Source organism: Musa acuminata, chromosome BXJ3-10 (genome assembly GCF_036884655.1).
Source record: "Musa acuminata AAA Group cultivar baxijiao chromosome BXJ3-10, Cavendish_Baxijiao_AAA, whole genome shotgun sequence".
Classification (NCBI taxonomy): Eukaryota; Viridiplantae; Streptophyta; class Magnoliopsida; order Zingiberales; family Musaceae; genus Musa; species Musa acuminata.
Genome location: NC_088358.1, coordinates 19,787,501 through 19,811,007, shown reverse-complemented (window position 1 = coordinate 19,811,007; position 23,507 = coordinate 19,787,501). Strand labels below are relative to the sequence as shown.

Sequence of the window (23,507 nt, the reverse complement as noted above, 5' to 3'; positions counted from 1 at the left end):
GTTTGCAGGTTTGAGTAGTCGGCAAGCGCGTGTACCATAAAGTCGGTCGGTTGTGGCTCTTCTTCCGCATCTTCTACTTTATGTTTAAGGCTCTCTTCTAGATATTCAATGACCTCTTCTTCTACTAGTTTAATCATAAGAAGTATCCCTTTTTTACAGTGATGCTCGCAGCTCCACGGCTTATCGCAATGCCAACATAACCCCTTCGTAGATCGCTCTCGAAGCTCTTCTCTTGTCAACCTTTTTGGTGCAAGGGCTCGGCTGATAGTAGAGGGGTTGAGGGCTTTGGTATTCCTGGTTAAGGAGCAACCCTAGTCTTCCAAGCTTCATGGTTCAATTACTCCTCTTGAAGTCGTGTAAAAGAGATGGCTACCATAAGCATGTATGATTGTCGCACTTTAAATTCTCCCCGGATCTCCAGCTTCAAGCCCTCAATGAAGGTCCCCAATAGATATTTTTTAGACCAATCATGAGTTTAATTAGATAACTTTCAAACATGGTTTGGTACTCCTAAATGGTATAGGTTTGTCAGATCTTTATTAGTTGTCTATCAATATTCTCATAATCAGTTAGTTCAAAGCAAATCAGCAGTCCTTCTTTGAATTATCACCATGAGAGGACTCCATGAGTGTGTTCAAACTAGTCACACCATTGTATAGCATCCCCTTCAAGATGTATAGCCACAATTTTCACCATAGATGCATTCCCGATTTTGTGGTACCAAAATTATCGCTCCGTGCGCGAGATCCAACCAATCGGGTCTCCTTCCCATCAAGGGAAGTCCACCCTCATGTATGGATAGTAGAAATCGATCATAGAGCCTCCCCTCTCTTAGAAGTTATCTCTTCGGGCTTGGTGTGATTGGTCAGAGCTCTTCCCTTGATATGATTTCTTCGGGCTTGGTGGTCGGCCCAAACTGAGTTTGGTAAAGAGAGTCTGAATCTTATCCTTCATTCATATCTCGAAAGTTTCGAATTTAGCATTGATTGCCTCCTCAGATATCATAATATATGCTCCAAATCTGTAATATTAAGATCTCTCTTTTGTTGTTGGGTTAAAGGCATATATTAGTTGACAAAAGTGGTGGTCGAAAGGGTTGGTGGATTGGTGGATGTAGGCTACAGTTTTAGGCTTGTTTTGTGACTATTTTGGGTACAGTTTGAGGGTGTTGTTTAGTAGAGTTTTAGGGCTATGGTGGTAGTGGATGAAGGTTAGGAAAAAAAGTTTTAAATCTATAGTAGATGACAGTAAAAGTTTGATAGAAATCGGTAGAAGTTGCTGCAGATATGTGTTGTCTTGTAAGAGCAGAATTGTCGTCGAAGAAACGACGGTTTGTCGATGAAATTTCCAGCAAAAACCAAGAGATTTGAGGAGGGAATTTGATAGCAAAATCTCAGTTTAGATAAAATCAATGATGATCAATTTAATCAAGAAAATTTTGGTAGTATAATAGCAAGAAAATTGGTGCAAGTTGCAATAGCAGAATTCTCGTCGAAAATTTCCAACGATTTACGATGAATTCCTTAATAGATCAATCTTAGATGGAAGCCAAGATGATCTATAATGCGTTTAAGAAATTTTGTTCAAAAAGGATAGCAAATAGATTAGTTAAAGGCAACAATATGCTGTTGAAATTTTCTACAGCAATCCTTCGTTCACAAAGATAATAACTTTTACGATGAAAGGAATTCGTAGTATGGGATAGATAAGAAGACTTCTTCTTGGTATTTCAAATGGAAAATTACAGCAGCAAAAGGTATTGGTGATAGGAAAATATCAGATCTCTTGGTACAATTGGAGGTGACGACAGTAAATTGATTTGATCTACGGCAGAAGATGACAGTGGAGATGGTGACGTCAAGAGCAATTATGGGAATTACTTGGCTGGTAGTGGGCGACAGAGGTGGCAACAAAAATAGCAAGATTGCTACTTTAATACTAGATGATAGAACCCCAAAGGAATTCTATGTAGATTGATCTTTGAGGGAGATCACTCCTTGGAACGCTATAGGGGTTCCACCCTCCTAGAAGTCGGCCAAATGACTACAATTGTAGATAGATCTTATTCTCAAAGAGATGGAGACTACATGCTTATATAGGGCTCCAAACCCTAGCTCTAGGGGCTACTTCCTAAGTGAGTTACCCTTTTTGCCCTCAACCCTAACCAACCAGCCCAATAAAAGGGGGCGACGGCTAAGAAGCCCAAAGGCCCAAATATAAACCCTAGCTACTCTTCTTTATAAGATAGAGGCAGCTAGGTGGGGTTTATTATAATCTCACAGGGTTTTATTTGTAGCTTCTTGGTTGAGTAGGACCCAACCTTGCTAGGGTCCTATCAACTTGTAGGGCACCTATGACTAGCAGGATCATGTCATTCTATGGGTCCCTCATTCTAATGCAGCGGACTTATCTTATATGGTGCCAAAGACAAAAGGAGTTTCGAGGTACATGCACCTTATCTCGGAGAAATATTTGACAGAGGAACCAAGGCGACTCAACTTACGGAGGTAGAGTCGGGTTCAGAAGGCCTTGGCATGGGGCAAGAGAATGCAGAGGCAAGTACTCTTGAAAAATATGTCACAGTGCTACTATTCAAGTTGCCATGAAGGAAGCGGTGTGCAACAAAGATTATACTGGTTGGGGCAAAGGCCTAGATCCAAACAATGGTGTAGCAAAGTCATTAGACTTCATGAGCTACTAGGCGATGGACTATCCTAGAGCTATGATTCGTTTAGGTGTGACCTGAGAGCGGGTGGACGAAGGTCGATTGCTAGTAGAGTGAACACAATCAAAGGTGAAAGAGGCCATGCAATGTGTTGGTAAAGGCCACACATGGATGGATTATAATCCAAGTTTATCCCACAATGATCAGAATGCAATGGAGATATCACTAGGAAGCAACATGGTGCAACGGATCGTAGTGGAACAGTTCGTAGCAATGTGATATATATAAAATTAGTCTCGTGAGGGACTAGATCATATGGAGGTATGATCGAGAGCTACTAGGAGCTCCATTTGGTGAACAACATGATGACAAGAAAGTCTACGGATTCGAGTGAATGTCATGGTATCGTAGAGGTGAGTCTTCCGTTTGTGCATCGAGTTTTACATTGGATAAAAGCCTTGGTCATCAGCATATGGGGGTTGTGTACCACTAAAGGAGAATTTCAAATACAAGTACTAGTGAGTCCCATAGGAGGGGGGGGGGGGAGGGATTTGATCATGCAAATGTATGATTGGAGTGACTAGAGAATTGGACTACTCTAAAGCTTATATTCGCTTAAGGGAGCCCGACAAGTTATATGACAAGACCGAGTAAACAAACATTGCTACCAAAGAAGCTAAGGAGAACATAATCGATGAGAACCCTGCAATATGATAGTGGAGGCCATGAATAAGAGTTACAATCTGTCTTTCCATCGACCAATGGGAACTGCTTAGAGAACATAGAGGTATTGAAGTAGGGGGTTGAAAGGGGCGAGGAAGTAACAACGAGTCCAAAGGGACTTAACTACCCAAAACCAAGCATCGGTTAGAATGGAGATGGACTCGGAGGAGTGCCACAATGCCACAAAAGCATATCTATTAATCGCGAAGAAAGGGATGCACATGTAAGGTGACGGATAGTAGAGCCATAGGCAAGGTAGCACCATGGTACCGCAGAGGCGGGACTTCCATGAAGTCATCAATCCTTTGTTCTCATGAAGGGAGAGCGCTTGGTTATGAAAGGGGTCGAAGAGGTAGAGAATACAAAGACAAACTCTAAGTACCAAGACAAAACTGAAAGGAAGAGGCCAAGGAACTTTGTAAGACCAGTGTCAATGAGCTTCTCATCAAGATAATCGAAAATAGAGGACTTCGAGTCGATACAAGAGTGCTCGACCAAAGAATGAAGTAGGCAGTACGTGGTGTTGTACCTTTGCAACTCAGAAGAGGAAGCAACAAAGATGATAGAGAAGATGGTATAATCCAAGAGACGACCAAAACTATTAGAGACTTGCTCCAAGTTGGGGTGAAAACTTTTTATATTCTAGAAGTTTGATGGCATTGAGAAGGTGAATCACAATAGCTAACTCAATGTAACGAGTGCAAACACTTCGAGTGTTTCAAAAGTGTGAGAAAAAGAGCGGCTGAATGCTACTAACTAGCTCAATGCATGGAGTACAACCCTCAGGGAAGCGGGCGAAATCAAAGTAACCTTTGCCTTCTCAACTCTTAAGAGAATGGGCGAAACCAAGTATCCCAATTCTCTTATTTATCCAGTAGAGGAGCTCTACACAGGTTCAAAGACTCTTCGAAGAAACCTTATGGAAGATAATAGTTGTCAAATCCTCACCAATGGTGATCAATGCTACGGAGAGTGGATTATCCACTTCAATTTCTAATAGAATGCCAATCAAAAACAGAAGTGATGCAAAAATACTTGGAAATGATGACTAAGTAGAAGAAGAATTGATGGAAAAATTTTATAGAGGAAGGACCCAAATACTTTAAAGTCTGCGAGGCGATGCTCGTTAAAGCTTCAACAAATATCCACTTAGTTCAAGTGGTATAAGGTATTTGAGAGACTAGCCCATACTAGTGATAGTCTTTTCCTTTATCTGAGAGATCCGTAAGAAACAACAGGGATCAACACAACTCAATTGACCCCACACCAAAGTTAGAGTCATTAGTTAGTTGAAGCAGCATGGCAAATCAAAGTTCGACTACTCAACAACAACGGCAGAGTATAGTTGGGAGCCAAGAAGCGTATTACAACTAGAGCAAAAGATTGAAGACTTAGTAAAGGCTAGGGGAGATGTAGCATCTACAAAGGTTTTGACGAGGACGTCGAAGGAATAAGTAGGGGAGAATGTCACAGACAAAATTATAAATGAGGTGTTTGATGTAATGCTCATGTATATTCATGTCTTTCGATTTTGTTCGTGCTTTGTACAAAATGTAAAGGACTGATAGTAGGCTTAGTAGCCCCATTTTCTTTGGTTTTGGTGGTTATTCTAGGCTTGTAAATAAAGGTAATATCATGTGGGCATTTATGGGGATTCCAATCTGTAGTGGACCATTTTGGATCTTTTGTTATGCAACCGTACAAAGCTTATGAAGTTTGTTTGTAATTTGTATTGGTTATAAAGTGTTTGCTAAAATGATTGTTTGTGGATTTCAAGTGAGATATTTATAAAATTAAAGCTAATGAAGTAAAAGATGAATTAAGAAAAATAAAAATAGTTAAGAGTGTGGAGTTTTATAGTATTCCTATTGAAATTTGAAAAAGATTAGAGGACAAGGAAGTATCTTGATTAATTAAATTATTTAACATAATCATAAGATTTAGAATGATATATGATGAATGAAGAAAATTTTTTTAATACCTATTTATGAAAATAAGGGTGAAATATAAAATTATTCAAATTGTAGAGGAATTAAAATCATGAGACATATTATAAAACCCTAGAAAAAATTATCCAAAGTAAGATAAGACTTGAAATAAATATCTTTGAAAATTAATTTAGTTTTATACCTACAAGATCAATTATAGAAGCTATTTATTTACTAAGATAATTAATAAAAAAGTATAGGAAGAAAAAAAAAGATTTATATATAATTTTTATTGGCTTTGAGAAAGTCTATAATAAGGTTTCTAGAGATTTATTGTAGTGGATTTTAGAAAAAAAAAATATATCTACTAATTACATTGATGTTATTAAATAAATATATGATAATGTAATTACTAGTATTAGAATTATAGAGAGTATGTGTAGTGAATTTCCTATTAGTATAGGATTATAGCAAGAATCCATATTAAGTTCATACCTTTTCATATTAGTAATGCATCAACTTACTAGTCACTTTTATGATAAACCTTACTAGTGTATGTTCTTTATTGATGATATTATCTTAGTTGATAAGAGCTTAAGTGAAATTACTTATAAACTTAAGCAATAGAGGTAAGCTTAGATACTAAAAGTTTTATATTAAGTAGAACTAAAGTTAAATATATAAAATATAATCTTAGTGAGTCTAGAAATAGATATAAGAATATAGTTAAATTTGATGGATAAGAAGCTTATTTAAGTAAAAGTTTATAAGTATCTTGGATTAATTATTCAACAAGATGAACAAATCAATGACGATATTATTCATAAAGTAAAAAACAGAATGGTTTAAATGATGAGGGATGTCAAGAGTCTTATGTTATCATTAGATACATTTGAGATTAAAAAATATTATAAAATAGTTGTGAGACCAATAATACTTTATGGATTCGAGTATTGGAAGTTATAAAAATATATATACAAAAAATTTATATTGCTGAGATAAGAATATTGAGATATATATGTAGAGTAACTAAAAAAGATAGGAAATTTTTTTTTATTTATGAACAACTAGGTATCGTTTCTATAAATGATAAGATAAGAGAAAATCATTTATGATGGTATAAGTATATGTTGAGAGGACCTCTAGATGCGATAGTCAGAAAAAATAAAATAATTAATATTAGTAGTATGATGATAGATAGATGAAGACAAAAAATCTTAATAGAAACTATAAATGATAATTGAGATTTATGATTTTATTGTTATTGTTATAGAGTAAATAACAATAACAATAAAATCATAAATAGTTGAGATTTATGATAACAAAAGATTTATATAATCAATCTCAAATAGTTGAGATTTATGATTTTATTGTTATTGTTATAGAGTAAATAATAAAGTTGTTGAATAGTGACCATCTCGTATGTAGGACTTTCCAAAAGACCAATAATTTGGGCTTAAGTAGGCTTAGATGTCAGGTTCTTTAGGCTCAAGTCTAAGCCCAAACCCAAATCATTGTCTTTAGAAATAATCGACTCTATAGAGAGAGAGAGAGGGGTCACACTGATAACAAAGTAGATAAATATTACTCAATGATTCCTCATGTTAATTGGGTGTTGATATCACATGAGACAAATCCACATATATTCTATCTATTATTTCACTTTCTGTTTCTTTATTTGTTTTCACATATGTGGAGCACTAGATTTGGTCCTCTTCTCTTTGATTCACTGGTGACAAACATAACACACTTACTATTAAAGAACTTGTTCACCACAATCAACTTTCTTCCTTTATTATATTCTCACGTTCCCAACTTGTTGTACCGACTCTTTGATTGAGCTCATCATATATGTGATTCACGAGTCTGAAACCTATGCAGTGCCGCATCTCTCTCTCTCTCTCTCTCTCTCTCTCTCTCTCTCTCTCTCTGAGACTTTTGTTTGGCCAATGGATGACATGTAAGATATGTTGTGGTCCTCCAAGCATGGTGGATGTCTCGTCTGTCGTGTCATCAATAAGTTTTCAGTAGATCTGGTGTCCTTTTATCCGAAAGGCGAAGACAAAACTACACTTTGAAGAATGATGCTTGATGGAAGGGTGTTTCAATGATTAGGTGAATGCAATTGTGCCCACAGTTTGGCTACGTACGTCTCCAAGGGAAGATTGGCCGGTGGTGTCTGTCAGAAAGAACACATGAGCTTTTCTTTTCCTCATCGCTTTCTCTCCACTTTGCATCTTCACAACCTTACCTAACGGATTGGCCGGTGGAATCTGTAAGAATGTATATGGCAGCTAAGTCTCGTTTGTTAATTACTCAGCACGTCATTAGAAGAAGATTAAGGAGTCAAAAAAAGACCGAAAGAGCATGTAACGATCTGTAAGAATATTCTCAGTAGTTAAAGAAGGGCTTCCATATTCTATACTTTAATAGCCTAAAGTGCTGAGAATAAGATGAAAGTGTTAACTTCTAGATTAAAGAATATGGAAGAAGTGAAGAACCATGGAAGTATAATTACTACATTTTAAACACATTCCCTTGCAAAAGGATGTTTGCGGACATAGTTATGCTTTATTGAAGAAGAGTTGTGAAAATTTTCAGTTCATTTTTTTGATTTCATCATCATGTCACTTGGTGATGGTAAAGTCAAATGTTGATATAGAACTTCATCTCGTAGGAAGTCATGCAACACACACACACACACACACACACACACACACAGGATTACAGATTGCAAATTACTAAGAAGCAACTGAACTTGTTGGTAGGAGTCGAACAAAGGAAACGTAAGCTCAGCTTTGACCTCTCTTCACAAGGAAGAACTGGAAAGTCAAATTAGAGGATGACTTCTGTAACTATTGTAGTTGAAAAAAAATTAACATGTGTGTGCAAAACTCATAGTATGAAACTAAGCGTCAGTGGGAATCAGAAGATTTAGCTGGCGTTGTATTCATTGATATCACAAGAACACACATGAAGCATAAACTGTTTCATGTCCCTCAGTTAATTTTAGTATATTCCTATTTGAATGCTAAAACACAATCATAAAAAAAGGTCAATCATAAATCTTTGAGAGAAGTTGAAGAATTATCTTCTTATGTGTGTGTATATGAATGTATGACAACTTGTTTACAGTGTGTTAACAAACATAAATTGCAAAGAATTGTCTGCAAAGATCTCTGAAGATAACCCCTAACCCCTGGGAACAAAAATTATGAGGGATTAATGGGTCATCTACTCCCCCCATCCACAACACAGAATTGGGCCTCAAATTAGTCCCAGAGATTGCACCAGATTCCCCACTTGCATTGCTGCATCTTGCCATGGCCATCCCTGTAACTTGTGCTTCCTGAGCGTCATCTTTGCCTTTGCCAGCAGATCCACCATGCCCTCCTTGTGGACTTGCACCATCTTGGGGCACTTGAGTAGCCCTATGTATGTCCCCAGGTCATGAACACACGCAGGGTTTTGCATCTTGAAGAAGTCGAGGGCGAGCTCGACTCCAACGTGAGCGTAGCAGGAGCAGCTCCATGGGAGCTGATAGGTCTCGCCGAGAGCACGGAAGTGCTCGTTCATGAACAGGCCGGGCAGCTTGGTGACCGGATCATGGACGTTCACCACCCTCAAGACCTTCACTCCGAGCTCTTCGCACCTCTCCTTGAAGCCGGTGTTGCCGACCCTCGGCCCTCCGAACGAGTACACCGTGATCGGTATCTCCCGCTGCTGCTGGAACCGGTTGAGGCCAAGCTCGGCGAGGTCGTACCCGGAGAGGAGTGCGAGGGCGCTCCCCATGCTGTGTCCGGCCAATGTGATGCTCATCTCCTCGTCCTGGTACTTGTTGATGAGCCGGGACACTTCCCCGAGCAACTGCTCCCGGCAGCTCCCTTGGCCGAACCTACAGGTGCTGTCGTCGGAGGTGTACAGGCTGAGGAACCCCGACTCGACCTTCACGTCGATCCGGGGGTCGTGCGGGTCCAGGTTCGCCGGCCTCAGCGAGCTCATGAAGTTGGCGATCCACTCGGTGCTGGTGACGGTCCCCCGGAAGGTCACCAGCACGTCCCGCCGCCCCAGCCGCCTCACCTCCTCGTCCGACGACACCGCAACGTACCCGATCCACCGGCCACAGCAGGTGCCGTGCTGCATGGGGATGCTGATGTCCGGCGTCGCGTAGATGTACTTGGTGATCTCGTATCCGGACGACTCCAACCCCACCTCCTCCAGCATGCGGCGCTTCCCGTACTTGCAACTCAGGTAGCGCTGCGACGCCGGGTCGAGGTCGAACGCCTTGTAGCACGCCATGACGAACTCCCCGTACCGGACGATCTCCTCGCGCAGCAACGGGCTCAGCGGCTGGACGAGGTCGTTCCAGTCGTCGGCGCCCTGGATCTTCCTCCACACGCTAGCCAGGCGGCTCGTCGCCTCCCGTGCCCTGTCCGGCCGAGACCGGAGCACCGGGGCGGCCGACGGCGTCCGCCGGGGCGCGGCGACAGACATCCCGGGGCGAGGCCGGCATGGCCGGGGGTTCCGCACGGCCAGATGCTGCTTGGGCATGGAGACGGTGGAGGAAGCCATGAGGGCGGTGCAAACAGGCACGAAGGGCAGTGTCTCAGATTATATAGACAGAACCAACCGGTGAATATAAAATGGGAGAGCGTGTTTGGCGAGGGTTTGACTGGGTTTCTTCCTGACCTTTCTTTTTGTCAATGGGTCGGTCGGGCTCCCTACCACTCCGCCGTTGGTGATTTGTTCCCCTAGCCTCGCTTCATCACCTGCGTTACGGCTCGCACTTGCCAAGGTTGCGATAGATTGTGCGGCAGGAGTGTAAATCCATGAAAGACACTGCCCTGCGACACATGGATTGGAGCATGCCATCGCCAGTTGACTTATACTCTCTCGGGAAAAGGAAAGCCCGCCAAGTCTCCTTATGAACGCCGACATTTCGCTCCCCCACTTTCCCTCGTCGCTCGTTACTTTATTCCACGCCGTGAAGGGGTCGACCTCTGGCCGTCCGATCGTGTCGGGGACGAACACAGCCGTCGGATCTGTTGACCACGGCCGCAAATCTTGGTCTTCGCCCACCCCGTCCTCCACGTGTACTCCTCTACACGGGTGGGACCCGCGGAAATCTTGCAAACCTGACGGAAACAGCCATCTAGATACGGAATTAGTTCACCAAGAAAAAGGGACACCGCGATGAGGTCCAAACGCAAGTGTGAGGGAGGTGGTTACGTAATGAATGAACCTAAGAGTAGACACGTCACGCGTGTCCATCGTCGTACATGCAACAGCTCACAGGATGAAGAGATGAGAGGTAGGCAGTGAGAGCAGTGGGGAACAGAAAACTGTATTATATCTCACCTCTGCTATCTGATACAATCTGATGCGCAATTATTGGCCATGGCCTTAGCTGTGTCTTGCAAAGGTTGGTGAAAGAAGCTTTATTGTAGTACTGGCTCGATATAGTTTTTGGAGCTTGGAAGATTGCGAGGCCAGAGAAGGTTAGCCTGGCTTCCAATGTACTCATACCTCGTGTCAGCTTCCAGGCAAGTTTTGTGAGATCTTGTTCTTCCATGGACGTTTCAGAAAGACTAAAAAAGAAGGGAACTTGCTCGAGTTTGTCAGGAACAAAGTAGAGGTTCCAACTGAGGATGATGCCACTAGATTTTGATGCAACTACTCAATACAGCTAAACCTGCTGTCAGATCTTCACCCATTAGTGCAGCATAATAGTGGTTGAGAAAGTTCATTCTCCCTTCTTTTTAACAAGTTGCTGATGTTGCCTCCTTTTCTTTCTTTTTGGTGTTTTTTTTTTTTTTGTGACAGAGTTCTGATTGGAGATTTTTGTAACATCTCACCAAATTGTCTGTGTTATACTATGACTAAGAAGCCTTATAATACTTGGAAGGCTGAAGTGGATTGCATCAGCCAGGTTCAGCAGCAGCCCTTGACTGATCTTTGTCTTCGTCTATAGCTTGGTCCTCTGGGATTTGAATACACAATTCTTCTATAAGCAGCAGCCACACAATTAGGTTTACTGCTTTAGCTTGGCCTCTTTCACTGCATCTAGCCCAGAATTCCATTCCTCGGCCTCTCTCTCTCTCTCTCGTGTCCTTTATGGAAATCAATGCCTGCCTTGCTTTACTGACCAAGTGGAACGTAACTGAAAGTGTTTCTTCTTTGGATGCAAAGCCCCTCTTTTTCCTTTCTTTTGACCACAGCCACCATTTGTTTATTGCATCTTGTGCAGCAACCTGAGCTTACCAAAGTGAGACCGGCAGAGGCTGCAAACCGACCTTGAGCAGCAATCTTCAGCTTCAAAAGGCTGCTGTTGTAGTCTTAGAGATGGCTTCCAGAGTTTTTGTCACTGGTATGGTATTACTTGCTCCACACCAACCTGGGATGTATCAAATCAATGTTAGCAACAGTAACTGTTTAAGAGAGATCAGTTGAATTCCCTGCAGCAGCAAGGTTGTACCCTTTTTACGGAAGCTACTGCTGCATCTGAGCCACAGGTATATCATAGGAGTTTTACATATTTGTGCTTGCAAAGTCGGAAAATTATAGTTGCGCCTACAAGTTCCAATATATAATAGCATACATGTTCCCAAAAAACTAGGATCCTCACTGTAGACATCTCCAATTAAAATCCATCCAAAACCCACTACTATCCATGTCTACCAGTGGCTAATTGGAATTTAGAATTATTAGAAAATATATACAATATCTAAATACCTAAAATTCTTACCATCATAATGCTTCTTAAAAAATAATAATGTCAATTAAAATTCCAATGACTCCATTCTAACAGATAAATGATGGCTAAAGTTAGTTACTAGAGAACAACTACAAGAACATTATATAGTTTTTGGGTTTTGCTGAGATGTAAGTATGCTAAACTTGAATTTAGAGATAAAACTACAAAAAATCAAATACTTCCAAGGGTCATTTGTGCAATTTTGTCACAGATACCATAAGTAGGCGAAAAACAGACTAATGTCAACCAGCTCATATGGGCCCGGGGTTGAGATGATTACATGGGAGTAGATTTGACTCCCTCTGTTTAAATTGGACGTGCATAAGTGTTTATGCACCATATCAATTCCCTACGTACATGTTCTGACGAAGCTTCTTAGAACTATGAAAACCTTATACAGAATCATCAGTTAATGTTGCCTTGACCTTCAAGTAAGTTTATTTCCACAAAATCTGAGGTGGCAAGGACTTTTGCAAGTCAAAATCTTAGGAAGACCAGCAACTTGTTCCAGTTGCAGTTGGTAACTACCTCTGTATGCATAAAATAAGTTGGCCTATAACATAGAAAGACATAATCCTGTTCTTATGGTCCTGAGGATGAGATGTTTACATGGGGAGTAAATTTGGCTCCACATGGTTGACCTGGATGTGTATAAAGTGTTGATGCATACTATCTATCTTTTCCATTCATGTACAAGAATGTGAGGAAACTTCATAGAAAGATCATGAAATCCTTTTGGAGAATTTTCAGCTAATAGTGTCATAGTGTCTTGATCTTCTCTGCAACAGTCAACATTTCATTCATAAAATTCCTAAAAGCAGAAAAGAGACCATAGCAGCCTATTATTCAAGGGTGCCCATTGTACTTTGCATGGAGGACATGACGGCATCATGATAAAAGATAATATATGAAAAATAACAAATATTTTATTGTTGACAAATGAGCATACTACATATTTCTCATCAGCAATAATCATCTTCAGCTGTTATCTTAAACTATGTTCATGAAGGAGAAATAATAAAATCAAACAGCAATGATATCCTTGGGTTTTGTATGTACATTATCTTATTTTCTTTTAAGACAATGCATCCAAGCAACAATGACAAGTAGATTGATAAGACCCTAGGGTTTTATCATTAAAGAAAAGGAAGAAAAGGGGATGATTAATTCGAGGGAATCGGTCTCCTTGATTATTTCGAGGGGATCAACATCTTAGAGTTTGTCAGAAGACTGGAATAATATTTCATTGATTACCGAAAAGAAACAGATACATCCCTATTTATAGAGTTCCACCTAGAGTCCACTAGGATTTGGACTCTTAATAAATAAATAAATAAATAAATAAATATCAAATAAACCCCTATCCAACTTTTATTGAACTAGACCAACTCAATAAAACATTATTCAAAACTCAAAAAATAAATGGATCATAATAATTCCTTCCCCTTCAAATCAACCTTGTCCTCGAGGTTGAGCAGCATCAAACTCGAGAAATTTCTCTTTCAACACTTCAATCACAAGGTATCTACGACGCATCACAACCCGTTGATCAAATAAATATGATCTCCACTTTTTGATAGTGTAAGCAATAAGGTCAGCCTTTCAGTGTAGTAGTCGTTGCAGTCTTATAAAGAACTCTCTCTATCCGATGGCTAGTGGCAGTTGTGACCTTACTTCCACGTCTTCCCTTTAGGATCATCTGCTTTCCATTAATAAAAAACTTCATGATTAGTTTAGAAAAATTCCAAGAAACATCACCCAGGGTTGATAGTCATTCAATTCCAAGCAGCACTTTGAAGTCTTCCAAGGGTAGCAAAACGAAGTCCAAAAGCAACTCTTGGCCCTGTATAATCAATTCGAACATTTGCTATCATAAGTTAAAATCTGTCCATTAACAACCTTTACTTCGAATTTGTCACATCCTTTAATGTGGTAAGCCAATTGGTCAGCAACCTTACTGTACATAAAATTGTTAGTGCTACCAGTATCAATCAAAACTGTAACATGTTGATGTTCCAAAGTTCCTCCAACTTTCATAGTTTGCGGGTTAGAGTAGCCGGCTAATACATGCACTATATGTATGATAGGTCCAACATCTTCATCAGAATCCATACCTTCATGATCGGAGTCCACATTATTAGCTTCGGGTTCCTCTCCAATTTGTTCAATCATTAGAAGTTGCCCTTGTTTACATCGGTGCTCCCTACACTTTTCATCATAGTGACAACACAAACCCTTCATTGATCTTTCCTTGAGTTCTTCTCGGTTTAGTCTTCGGGTGTTAGGGTTTTAATTGGGAATAGATGGGGCGGGTGGCTTACTGATCATCTGTTTGTTGTCACTTCTATTTCGACGATTTTCCCTGATGATTTTTTCCTCATGCAAACGTGCAAATGAGATTGCAGCTGTCATAGTGCGGGGTTGGCGAGCTTTGACTTCACATCGGATATCTAAATTAAGTCCTTCAATAAATGTTCCCACCAGTTGTCGTTTGGATCAATCTCTGACTTGATTTGACAATCGTTCAAATCTACTCTGATATTGTAGTACTGTAGAAATCTAACGAATTTTAGCAAGCTGCCCATCAATATTCTCATATTCAGATGGTCCAAAGCGAACGAGAAACCCTCTCTTGAATTGTTCCTACGAGGGAACCCAATGACAAGTTTTGTATCAATCATACCATTATATTACATCTCCATCTAGTTGGATTGAAGTTATTTCCACATTGGATTCTTCTGGAGTTTTGTGAAAACGAAAAAAAATTTCTGCTTTAGAGATCCAACTGGTGAGATATCCATCTTCCCATCTTGGGAATTCCACCTTCATACGTGAGTAACTTGTGTCTTGTTCTTGATTCCTTTTTTCCTGTGTCTCTAGATCGGTTCAATGTAAGACTTTAACTTTCATCTTGTTGAAACTTGCTAAAGCTCTCCAATAGACTCTTTTTAAGATCGTTAAGGGTTTCTTGCAACCGATTCTCAATTATGGTTTCCAAGGCTAGTTGGGCTTTCACTGAGTTGTCGATAGCCCATTGCGTAAGACTACAAATCTGTAATCTCCAACTCTTGTTTCTGGTGTCGGGTCAAGGGCATTAGTATTGCACTATTTGGTGTGGCTGTTGTGAAGTTTGGCCTGTGGCAGCGTTGAGGGCGTAAGGGAACGCGAAGCTGTCGAGGAAGCAGATGCCGAGGGCAGCGTACAGGCTTGTTGCAGTCGCTGCGAGGAGGAAAAGTTGCTGTCCTATTTCTGTCGTTGCGTGGGGTGAGGCTGTAGGGACTGAGGCTGCGGGGGTTGGAAAGCGACGGCGTCGGTGGGGGGAGCGGTTGTGAGGGTGGCTACGCGTGTGGCGGCGGTTGCTGCAACCTAAGGGGAGCGATCACCGAACAACCGGGGTTGAGGCTGCGGTGGTGTGGTAGGGAGTAGCTGTCAAATCTACTGTCAAGGCTGGGAGGCTGGTGTCGACCGAGGCAGTGTTGAGGGCGTGGCTGGGAGGCGACGTTGACAAGGGTCGAGAGGCGGCAATGGTGGCAACAGGCAACTACGGCAGTAGAGGGTGCTCTATTTCTATCGCACCGCAGAAGGAGACGCTGGTGATGCCAAAGGATCGCGAGTGGTTAAGGACAAGGCTGCAGCGGCTGTTGTCGATGCTGGTGGCGTAGAGGAAGCAGTGGTGGCAACCGACGACTGCGATAGTAGAGGGTCGACTGGTGATATCGAAGGATCGCGAGCAATTAAGGACAAGGCTACGATGGCTGGCAGCGATGGTGGCACGGTTGGGAGTAACGTCACCAATGGTCGCCGAGGGTTGGGATCGATGAGGGGGATGGTTCGTTGGTCGGGAAACAACGACGACAACCCTTTCTTGCTCTAGTAGGATGGCGGTGGTCCACTGGCCGGGGAACTACTATCACGGACAAACTTCTAAACAGGATGTTTAATGTAATGCTTATGTATGTCTGTGTCTTTTGGTATATTCATGCTTTGCACAGAATGTAGAGGGACGACCGAAGGCTTAATAGTCCCATTTTAGTTGGGTTGGTGGCCGCTTTAGGCTTGTAAATAAAGGTTGTGTCATGTGGACACTTGTGAGAGATTTTCGGTCTATAATGAACCATTTTACCCTTTGTTGTGCAATTGTTCAGAGCTTGTAAAGTCTGTTTGTAATTTGCATTGTCTATGAAGTGTTTTCAGAGATGTTTGCTTGTGGATCCCGAATGAGGCATTTTCTCTAACCCATTCTCTCTTTTGTGGGTCCTAAGGGACATGGGAGACTTCGGGGAGGCTGACCTTTACGGATGGACACGCAAGGGTGCCGCACGACTTAGGCAAAACTAGCTAAGTCCATGACAGATGATATCAGAGCGGGACAAGCACTCATAAAAACACTTAACATGCAAATGTGGGGGACCTAGCGGGGCTGCGTTGAGGGCAGTCAGCACACGCGCGACCGTTTGGGGGAAAACGGGCATGGAGATATAGGGAAAAGGAGTCGCTCGGAGGAACGAACATCTGACATTGGCTATCAGAGGAATGGCCAACCCTTCGCGCAAGAGGCACCATGAGAACAAGCAAGCTTGGAAGAATGCGGAGCGCACAAAGGTTGGGATGGCTGAGTTTGAGCTACGACTCAACGTTGACAACTATACTTGATGGTGCTCAAGACAAGCGAGGCGCTTGGTAAATGATGAGACCATGCAAGGTGGAATGAGTTGTTCAGTGACTTAAAGAGTTGTACAAAGCTCACAGAGGTGAGGGGAATTGCTAACTCAAAGAATTTGGTACTCATGCATGGGCTTGTATGCGGACGATAGAATGTTCGAGGCCATCCCAAGGCGACCGAAACTCGGCGCCATGGAGCATTGAAACTTTCTCTTCGGCATGTGAAGGATACGTCCGTAAGAGGCTAAAGAGTGCAACGAGTTCAGCATGTTGCTAGGCCTTGAGTGGTGCAGCGGGGGCTGTATTGACGTGGAGTCGCAATCTAGCAAGTTGCTGGAGGCAGAACAATACACAGTTTGTTCAGCAGATCGGAGTAGTCCAAGGGGATGGTGGTCTCCGAAACGAAGAGAGATGTTGCTCTAACAGGACAGTTATCCAGGAGGGATAAGTCTCGGCTCTCCAGAGGGAGAATCATGTGGGACGGATCTCACATGTTGAGGAGTACCTCAACAAACAACAACTCCACGAAGCTCAATGGACTGAGCAAGCGGCGAGGAGTCGTTGTATGATCTCACTCGAGAGAATGCATTGGTAGATGCATTGCGAGATCAAGTGGGGGAGCGACCCAGAGCAACTCAAATGAAGGCACACTTGGAGTCGATATGGAGATCGGACTTAAGGGGGGGCTGACCCGTGGAATGGTGGGCACGAGGGCCACCATCGACTCAATGCAAAAACGAAGAGCGGAACAACTTGGGTGTAACTTGGCAAAGTACCCAAGCCGCATGAAGGGAGCCAGCATAGAAGTTGGAATATGGAGCAGAGACACAGTGTTTTCCTAAGACAGAGGTCAATGACATGAACTCTTACAGAGACAAGAGTAGGATCATGTTGTTCCATGGGTCCTTCATTCTAACGGAGGGGACTCATCTTGCATAGTGCCAAAGACGAAGGGAGCTTCTGGGCACATGCACCTTATCTCGGAAAAACATTTGATGGAGGAACTAAGGCGACTCAATTTGTGGATGCGAAGTTGGGTTCAGAAGGCCTTAGCACGGGGCAAGAGGACGCAGAGGCGGGTACTCTTGAAGAATATGCCACAGTGTTGCCATTCAAGTTGCCATGAAGGAAGTGGTGCGCAGCGGAAATTATGTTGGTAGGGGCAGAGGCCGAGGATCCAGACAATGGTGCACTAATTACAGCGAAGTCGGTGGACTTCGGGAGCTACTAGGCGACGGACTGTCCTAGAGCGGTGCTTCATCTAGGTGTGACCTAAGAGTGGGTGGATGAAGGTCGATTGCCAAAGGAGCGAACAAAATCGAAGGTGGAAGAGACCCTGCGATGTATTGGCAGAGGCCACACATGGAGGGATCACAATTCGAGTTCATCCCACAAGGATCAGAATGCAATAGACATATCACCAGGAGGCGACATGGTGCAACGGATCGTGGTGGAACAGTTCGTGGCAATGCGATACACACGACATAGTCCCGTGAGGGACTAGATCATACGGAGGTATGATCGGGCACTACTGGAAGCTCCACTTCGGTGAACAACACGACGGCAAAAAGGGCTATGGATTCAAGGAACGAAGCCCATGGTACCGCAGAGGCGGGTCTTCCATGCGTGCATCGATTTTGCATCGGATGAAAACCTTGGTGCATATGGGGGTTGTATTCCACCAAGGGAAAAGTTCGAATGCAAGTACCAGTGAGTCCCATGGGAGGGACCTGATCATGCAGAGGTATGATCGAAGCAGCTGGAGAGTTGGACCGCTCCAGAGCCCATATTCGCTTAAGGGAGCCCGACGAGTCAGAGGACAAGGTCGAGTAAGCGAACGTTGCTACCAAGGAAGCTAAGGAGAACAGAATCAATGCAAACCCCATAATGCGATGGCAGAGGCCATGCATGAGAGTTGCAGTATGTCTTTTCATCGACTAAAGGGAGCTACTTGGAGAACATAGAGGTGTTGAAGCAGGGGGTCAAAGGGGCAAGGAAGCGACGATGAGTCCAGAGGGACTTAGTTATCCAAAATCAAGCATCAGTTAGAATGGAGGTGGACTCGGAGGAGTGCCACAGAGACATATCTACTGATTGTGACAAAAAGGGATGCAGATGCGAGGCGACGGATAGTAGAGCCATGGGCATGGCAGCGCCATGGTACCGCAAAGGCGGAACTTCCTTGAAAGTCATTGATCCCTTGCTCTTATGGAGGGAGACCGCTTGGTCGTGAAAGGGGCCGAGGAGGTGGAGCATGCAGAGGCAAACTCCAAGTACCGAGATAAGGTTGAAGGGCAGAGCCCAAGGAACTTCGTAAGACCGGTGTCAACGAGCTTCTTATCAAGATAGCCGAAAGTGAAGGACTTCGGGTCATGCAAGAGTGCATGACCTAGGAATGAAGCAGGCAGTATGCGGTGCTGTACCTTTGCGACTCAGTGGAGTAGGCAGTAGGGTTGATGGAGAAGACGGTACAATCCCAGAGACGACCAAATCTATAAGAGAATTACTCCAAGTTGGGATGAAAACTTCCTGCATTCCAGAAGTTCGAGGGCATTGAGAAGGTGAATCACAGTAACTAACTCAACGCAATGAGTGAAAACACTTCAAGTGCTTCAGAAGTGTGAGCAAAGAGCAGGCGAAGGCCAGTAACCAGCTCGATGCATGGAGTACAACCTCGAGGAGGTAGGCGAAGTCAAGTAACCTTTGCCTTCTCAACTCTTAAGAGAATGGGCGAAACCGAGTACCCCAATTCTCTTATCTATCCAGCAGAGGAGCTCTGCACAGGTTCAAAGACCCTTCGAAGATAATAGAAGACAATAGTTGTCAAATCCTCACCAACGGTGATCGGTGCTACTGAGAGTAGATTGCCCGCTTCATTTCCCAACGAAATATCAATCGAAAGTAGAAGTGATGTGAATCTACTTGGAAGTGACAACTAAGTGAAAGAAGAGTGAATGGGCAAATTTTGTGGAGGAAGGACCCAAAACTTCAAAAGTTTGCGAGGCGATGCTCGTTAAAGCTCCAACAAGCATCCACCCAGTTCAAGCAGGATGAGGCATTTGAGAGACTGACGCATAGTAAGGATGGTCTTTTCCTTCATTTGGAGGATCCGCAGGAACCAACAGGGATCAACACAACTCAGCCAACCCCACACTAGAGTCAAAGTCATTAGCGAGTTGAAGCAGCATAGCGGATCAAATGTTCAACTACTCAAAAACAACAGCGGAGAGCAGTTGGGAGCCAAGAGGCGCATTGCAGCTGGAGCAGAAGATTGAAGACTCAGCAAAGGCAAGGAGTTGTAGTGTCGGCAAAGGCTTCGACGAGGATGTCGAAGGAATAAGTGGGGGAGAATGTCACAGACAAACTTCTAAACAGGATGTTTGATGTAATGCTTATGTATGTCCGTGTCTTTTGGTATGTTCATGCTTTGCACAGAATGTAGAGGGACGACCGAGGGCTTAATAGTCCCATTTTAGTTGGGTTAGTGGCCGCTTTAGGCTTGTAAATAAAGGTTGTGTCATGTGGACACTTGTGAGAGATTTCGGTCTATAATAGACCATTTTACCCTTTGTTGTGCAACTGTTTAGAGCTTGTAAAGTCTGTTTGTAATTTGTATTGTGTTTGTAAGTCTGTTTTCAGAGATGTTTGCTTGTGGATCCCGAATGAGGCGTTTTCTCTAACCCGTTCTCTCTTTTGTGGGTCCTAAGGGGAATGGGAGACTTCGGAGAGGCTGACCTTTGCGGACGGACACGCAAGGGTGCCGCACGACTTAGGCAAAACCAGCTAAGTCCGTGACACTACGGCGACGGTGGTTGCTGGCCGGGAAGTAACAGCCCTTTCTCGCTGCGAGAAGGATGGATATGGCTGCTGTTTCTATTTTTCTTTCTTTCTCTTTTTTTTTTTTTTTTTTTTTGAGATGATAAGAGCTATGGTGAGGTATTGTAAGAAATTGCAACGAGAACGCTAAGGATCGTTATTCTGGTACCAAATGATAAGACCCTAGAGTTTTATCATTAAAGGAAATGGATAAAAGGGGACGATCACTTCAAGAGGATCGGCCTCCTAGGGTTTGTCAGAAGACTGGAATAATATTTTATTGGTTGCCGAAAAGAAACAGATACATCCCTATTTATAGAGTTCCACCCAGAGTCCACCAGGACTTGGACTCAATAAAACATTATTCAAAGCTTAAAAAATAAATGGATCATAACATAGATTTAGCAATATATAGGCCTGATATTATGACCCTTATCAGTGATTTAAAAAGGCGCTCGGGCGAGGCGAGGAGAGGCCCGAGCGCCTCGCTTCACTTCCGAGCGACGCGCTTCAAAGAGGCACCGCCAGCCCAGGCGACCGAACCAACGTTTTAGGTCTGGTTCGTCTCCGATGCTTTAGTTGGTTCAATCGAACCAACTAAAGCATAGATATCAGTTGTCGCTGCCCAACCTTAACCCTGCTCGTTGCCGCTGTCGCTTCTCGCTACTGCTGCTGCTGTCGTCGCTTGCTGCTCGCCGCTCCTGCTCTCGCTCCCGCTACTCACTACTGTTGCCGTTGTCGCCGCTCCCGCTCCCACTGCCGCTTCCTCTTTTCTCAGTCAGCACCTCCTTACACTCCTCTTCCTTCTTCTCCTTCTGTATACTAATAATAGTATTTGTATTTATTAGATTAATAATATATTATTTTAAATTTTGAAACTTTTTGTTAATGTGACATTATGATTTTGTATCTTAGATTTTTTTAATTTAATAGCATATTTTTATTTAAAATTTTAAATAATTATATTATATATTTTTATATTTTAGCGCCTCGGGCGTTTTTGGACCTTAGCGCCTTTTGGCGCCTAACGCTTTTTAAATCACTGACCCTTATTAAAGTCAACATGATTAATCATCTGATTTATCACATGTGTTTTCTAGTCTAGTAGTTGTTCGGGTTAAACTTATTCAGTCTTCTGTATCAAAAGGAAGTAAATGATCAAAGCTTGATATTTATGAAAATGGGCACGAAATATCTAGCATCTGTCCATGACTAATCCATTCTTACAACTTAAATGATATTAAACAGAATCTGCATCACTAAGTTGTCAAAATAACATCTAAAGTTTTCTCAGTTCATACAAGCAATGTTATTAGTTCTTTTGGCCCCTTGTCTCTCAAGATGGGTACTAGGAATGCTAATTCTGTATGATGTCTGCTAAGTTTAAACTGAGATAAATTCCTCACACAAACAGAAATAAGCAAGATGCATGAGTATCTAGAGTTTTTGGCATCCATGCGCCAACATTCATGCTCAATGAAAAAAGTGAGTGTGTCATATATCTTGTTATAGTAACGGGATATTGTGGTTTCCATTAAGGCAATGTTGAAGAAGAGCGATGCCACAAACCAACACATTATCAAAAAGTTAAAAGGAACCTAAAAGCACATAACAAGGTATAGATCCAAAAGACATGCATCTCTATGTGCATAAAATAAGAACACCAGAGGTAGCTAAGATCATAGAAGCAGCACATTAGAAAATGTTGCTAACCATTAATAAATCTATCTCCAGATTACAGAAAGAGTACAGAAATTGACTATTCTTAAAACTAAAAGAATGTACCTCCAGTGTTGAGAATGATATCCCAATCAAATATAATGGATAGCTCACAAGCATGGAACCAATCTCCTCAAGTTCAACAGGATTCAGCATTGGAGTTCTTTCCCCACCTTCAAGCATGCCAGCCTGAGAATAGGAAAAGAATATTGTACCAAGAAATCCATATGCTTCATAACAAAAGTTGAAGGATTTTAGAAACAGAAAAAACTAACTGGTGTTATCAATTTCTTATATGAAAAAATTATCAATTACAACACAAACAAGAGGAAGAAACATATCAGGAAGGCATCCTGAAGATATTCAAGTAAACCATATAATAAAAACCTGAACCATTGCCTTCTACAGCTACACATGAACGGAAGTTGTTGACCAAGTAGACCTTCTATGCATTGTTGCAATAACATGCCAAGCACATGAATTGACATTAGCTATTTGACTCACCTTCATGATGATCTGAAGTATAACAGAGGGAATTTTGAGGCCACTAAGAATCTTATTTTGCTGAACAAATAGCTGTTTGTTCTTCAAGATAAAATGATGAGCACATGCAATATGATTCCGAACACAAACAGGTCCTTCGTCTTGCTATTGCCACCAGTTTCTCTGTGCAAACAATTTTACCATTTTTGGAAGTAAATGAGGATGTTGCAAAGGCCTTCATCTCTTCCCCTGAAGCAAGTGATGAATAGAACATTAGCTCCAGCATCAGCAAAGGGTCTCAATCACTTTAGAGATTCCTCAAAAGGTAGCATGGCAAGAATCAGCCTGTGCTACCATCATAATATCACAGCCAATTTTCCTACATACCCCAATAGTTGCTTTTATGCATGTACCACTTCCTCTCCAGAAACTACCTTACTTCCACAAGTATGACCGCAAGCTTTGGTGACACCTTAACAATAGCATCTATCAGGAGCAAGGAGAACAGCAGTATATGAGTCATTAACTATGACAAACACAATCTTCACTTTCTTGGAGTAACAAAGTAGCATCTAAAGAGAAAAAGAAGACTCTCCCATTATAACCAAGTAGAAGAAAACAAATGAGAGAGATAACCATTCATAAAGACTCATAATTGCAGAAGCAACGTTGTCTAGTATAATTAAATTTTTCTACTTGCATTTACATATAATTCAGCATGTTTAAGTTTGAATCTAATCACTTTAGAAGGAAGATC

The 23,507-nt window shown here is 42.2% G+C and overlaps 1 protein-coding gene and 1 long non-coding RNA gene across 3 annotated transcripts in view; both read right to left on the bottom strand.

The window, feature by feature from the left end:
- Nucleotides 1–8,416: 8,416 nt before the first annotated feature.
- Nucleotides 8,417–10,430, bottom strand: LOC135651291 (galactolipase DONGLE, chloroplastic-like). The gene has a single exon (XM_065171287.1). It carries the CDS (start codon nucleotides 9,886–9,888, stop codon nucleotides 8,584–8,586), a length of 1,305 nt encoding a protein of 434 aa, XP_065027359.1. The 5' UTR covers nucleotides 9,889–10,430; the 3' UTR covers nucleotides 8,417–8,583.
- A 205-nt stretch (nucleotides 10,431–10,635) lies between these two features.
- The window catches only part of LOC103999950 (uncharacterized), a 14,452-nt gene continuing 1,580 nt past the window's right edge, over nucleotides 10,636–23,507 (bottom strand). For both annotated transcript variants that reach the window (XR_001975825.2, XR_001975826.2), the window contains 4 exons: nucleotides 23,138–23,236; nucleotides 22,772–22,999; nucleotides 22,334–22,456; nucleotides 10,636–11,710 (listed from right to left, as the gene is read on the bottom strand). This is a non-coding gene — a long non-coding RNA (uncharacterized LOC103999950). The remainder of the gene's footprint in view (nucleotides 11,711–22,333; nucleotides 22,457–22,771; nucleotides 23,000–23,137; nucleotides 23,237–23,507) is intronic.

What these genes read in the sequence shown, in the direction of transcription:
- LOC135651291 (XM_065171287.1), bottom strand. Translation starts at nt 9,888, where the DNA reads ATGGCTTCCTCCACCGTCTCCATGCCCAAGCAGCATCTGGCCGTGCGG.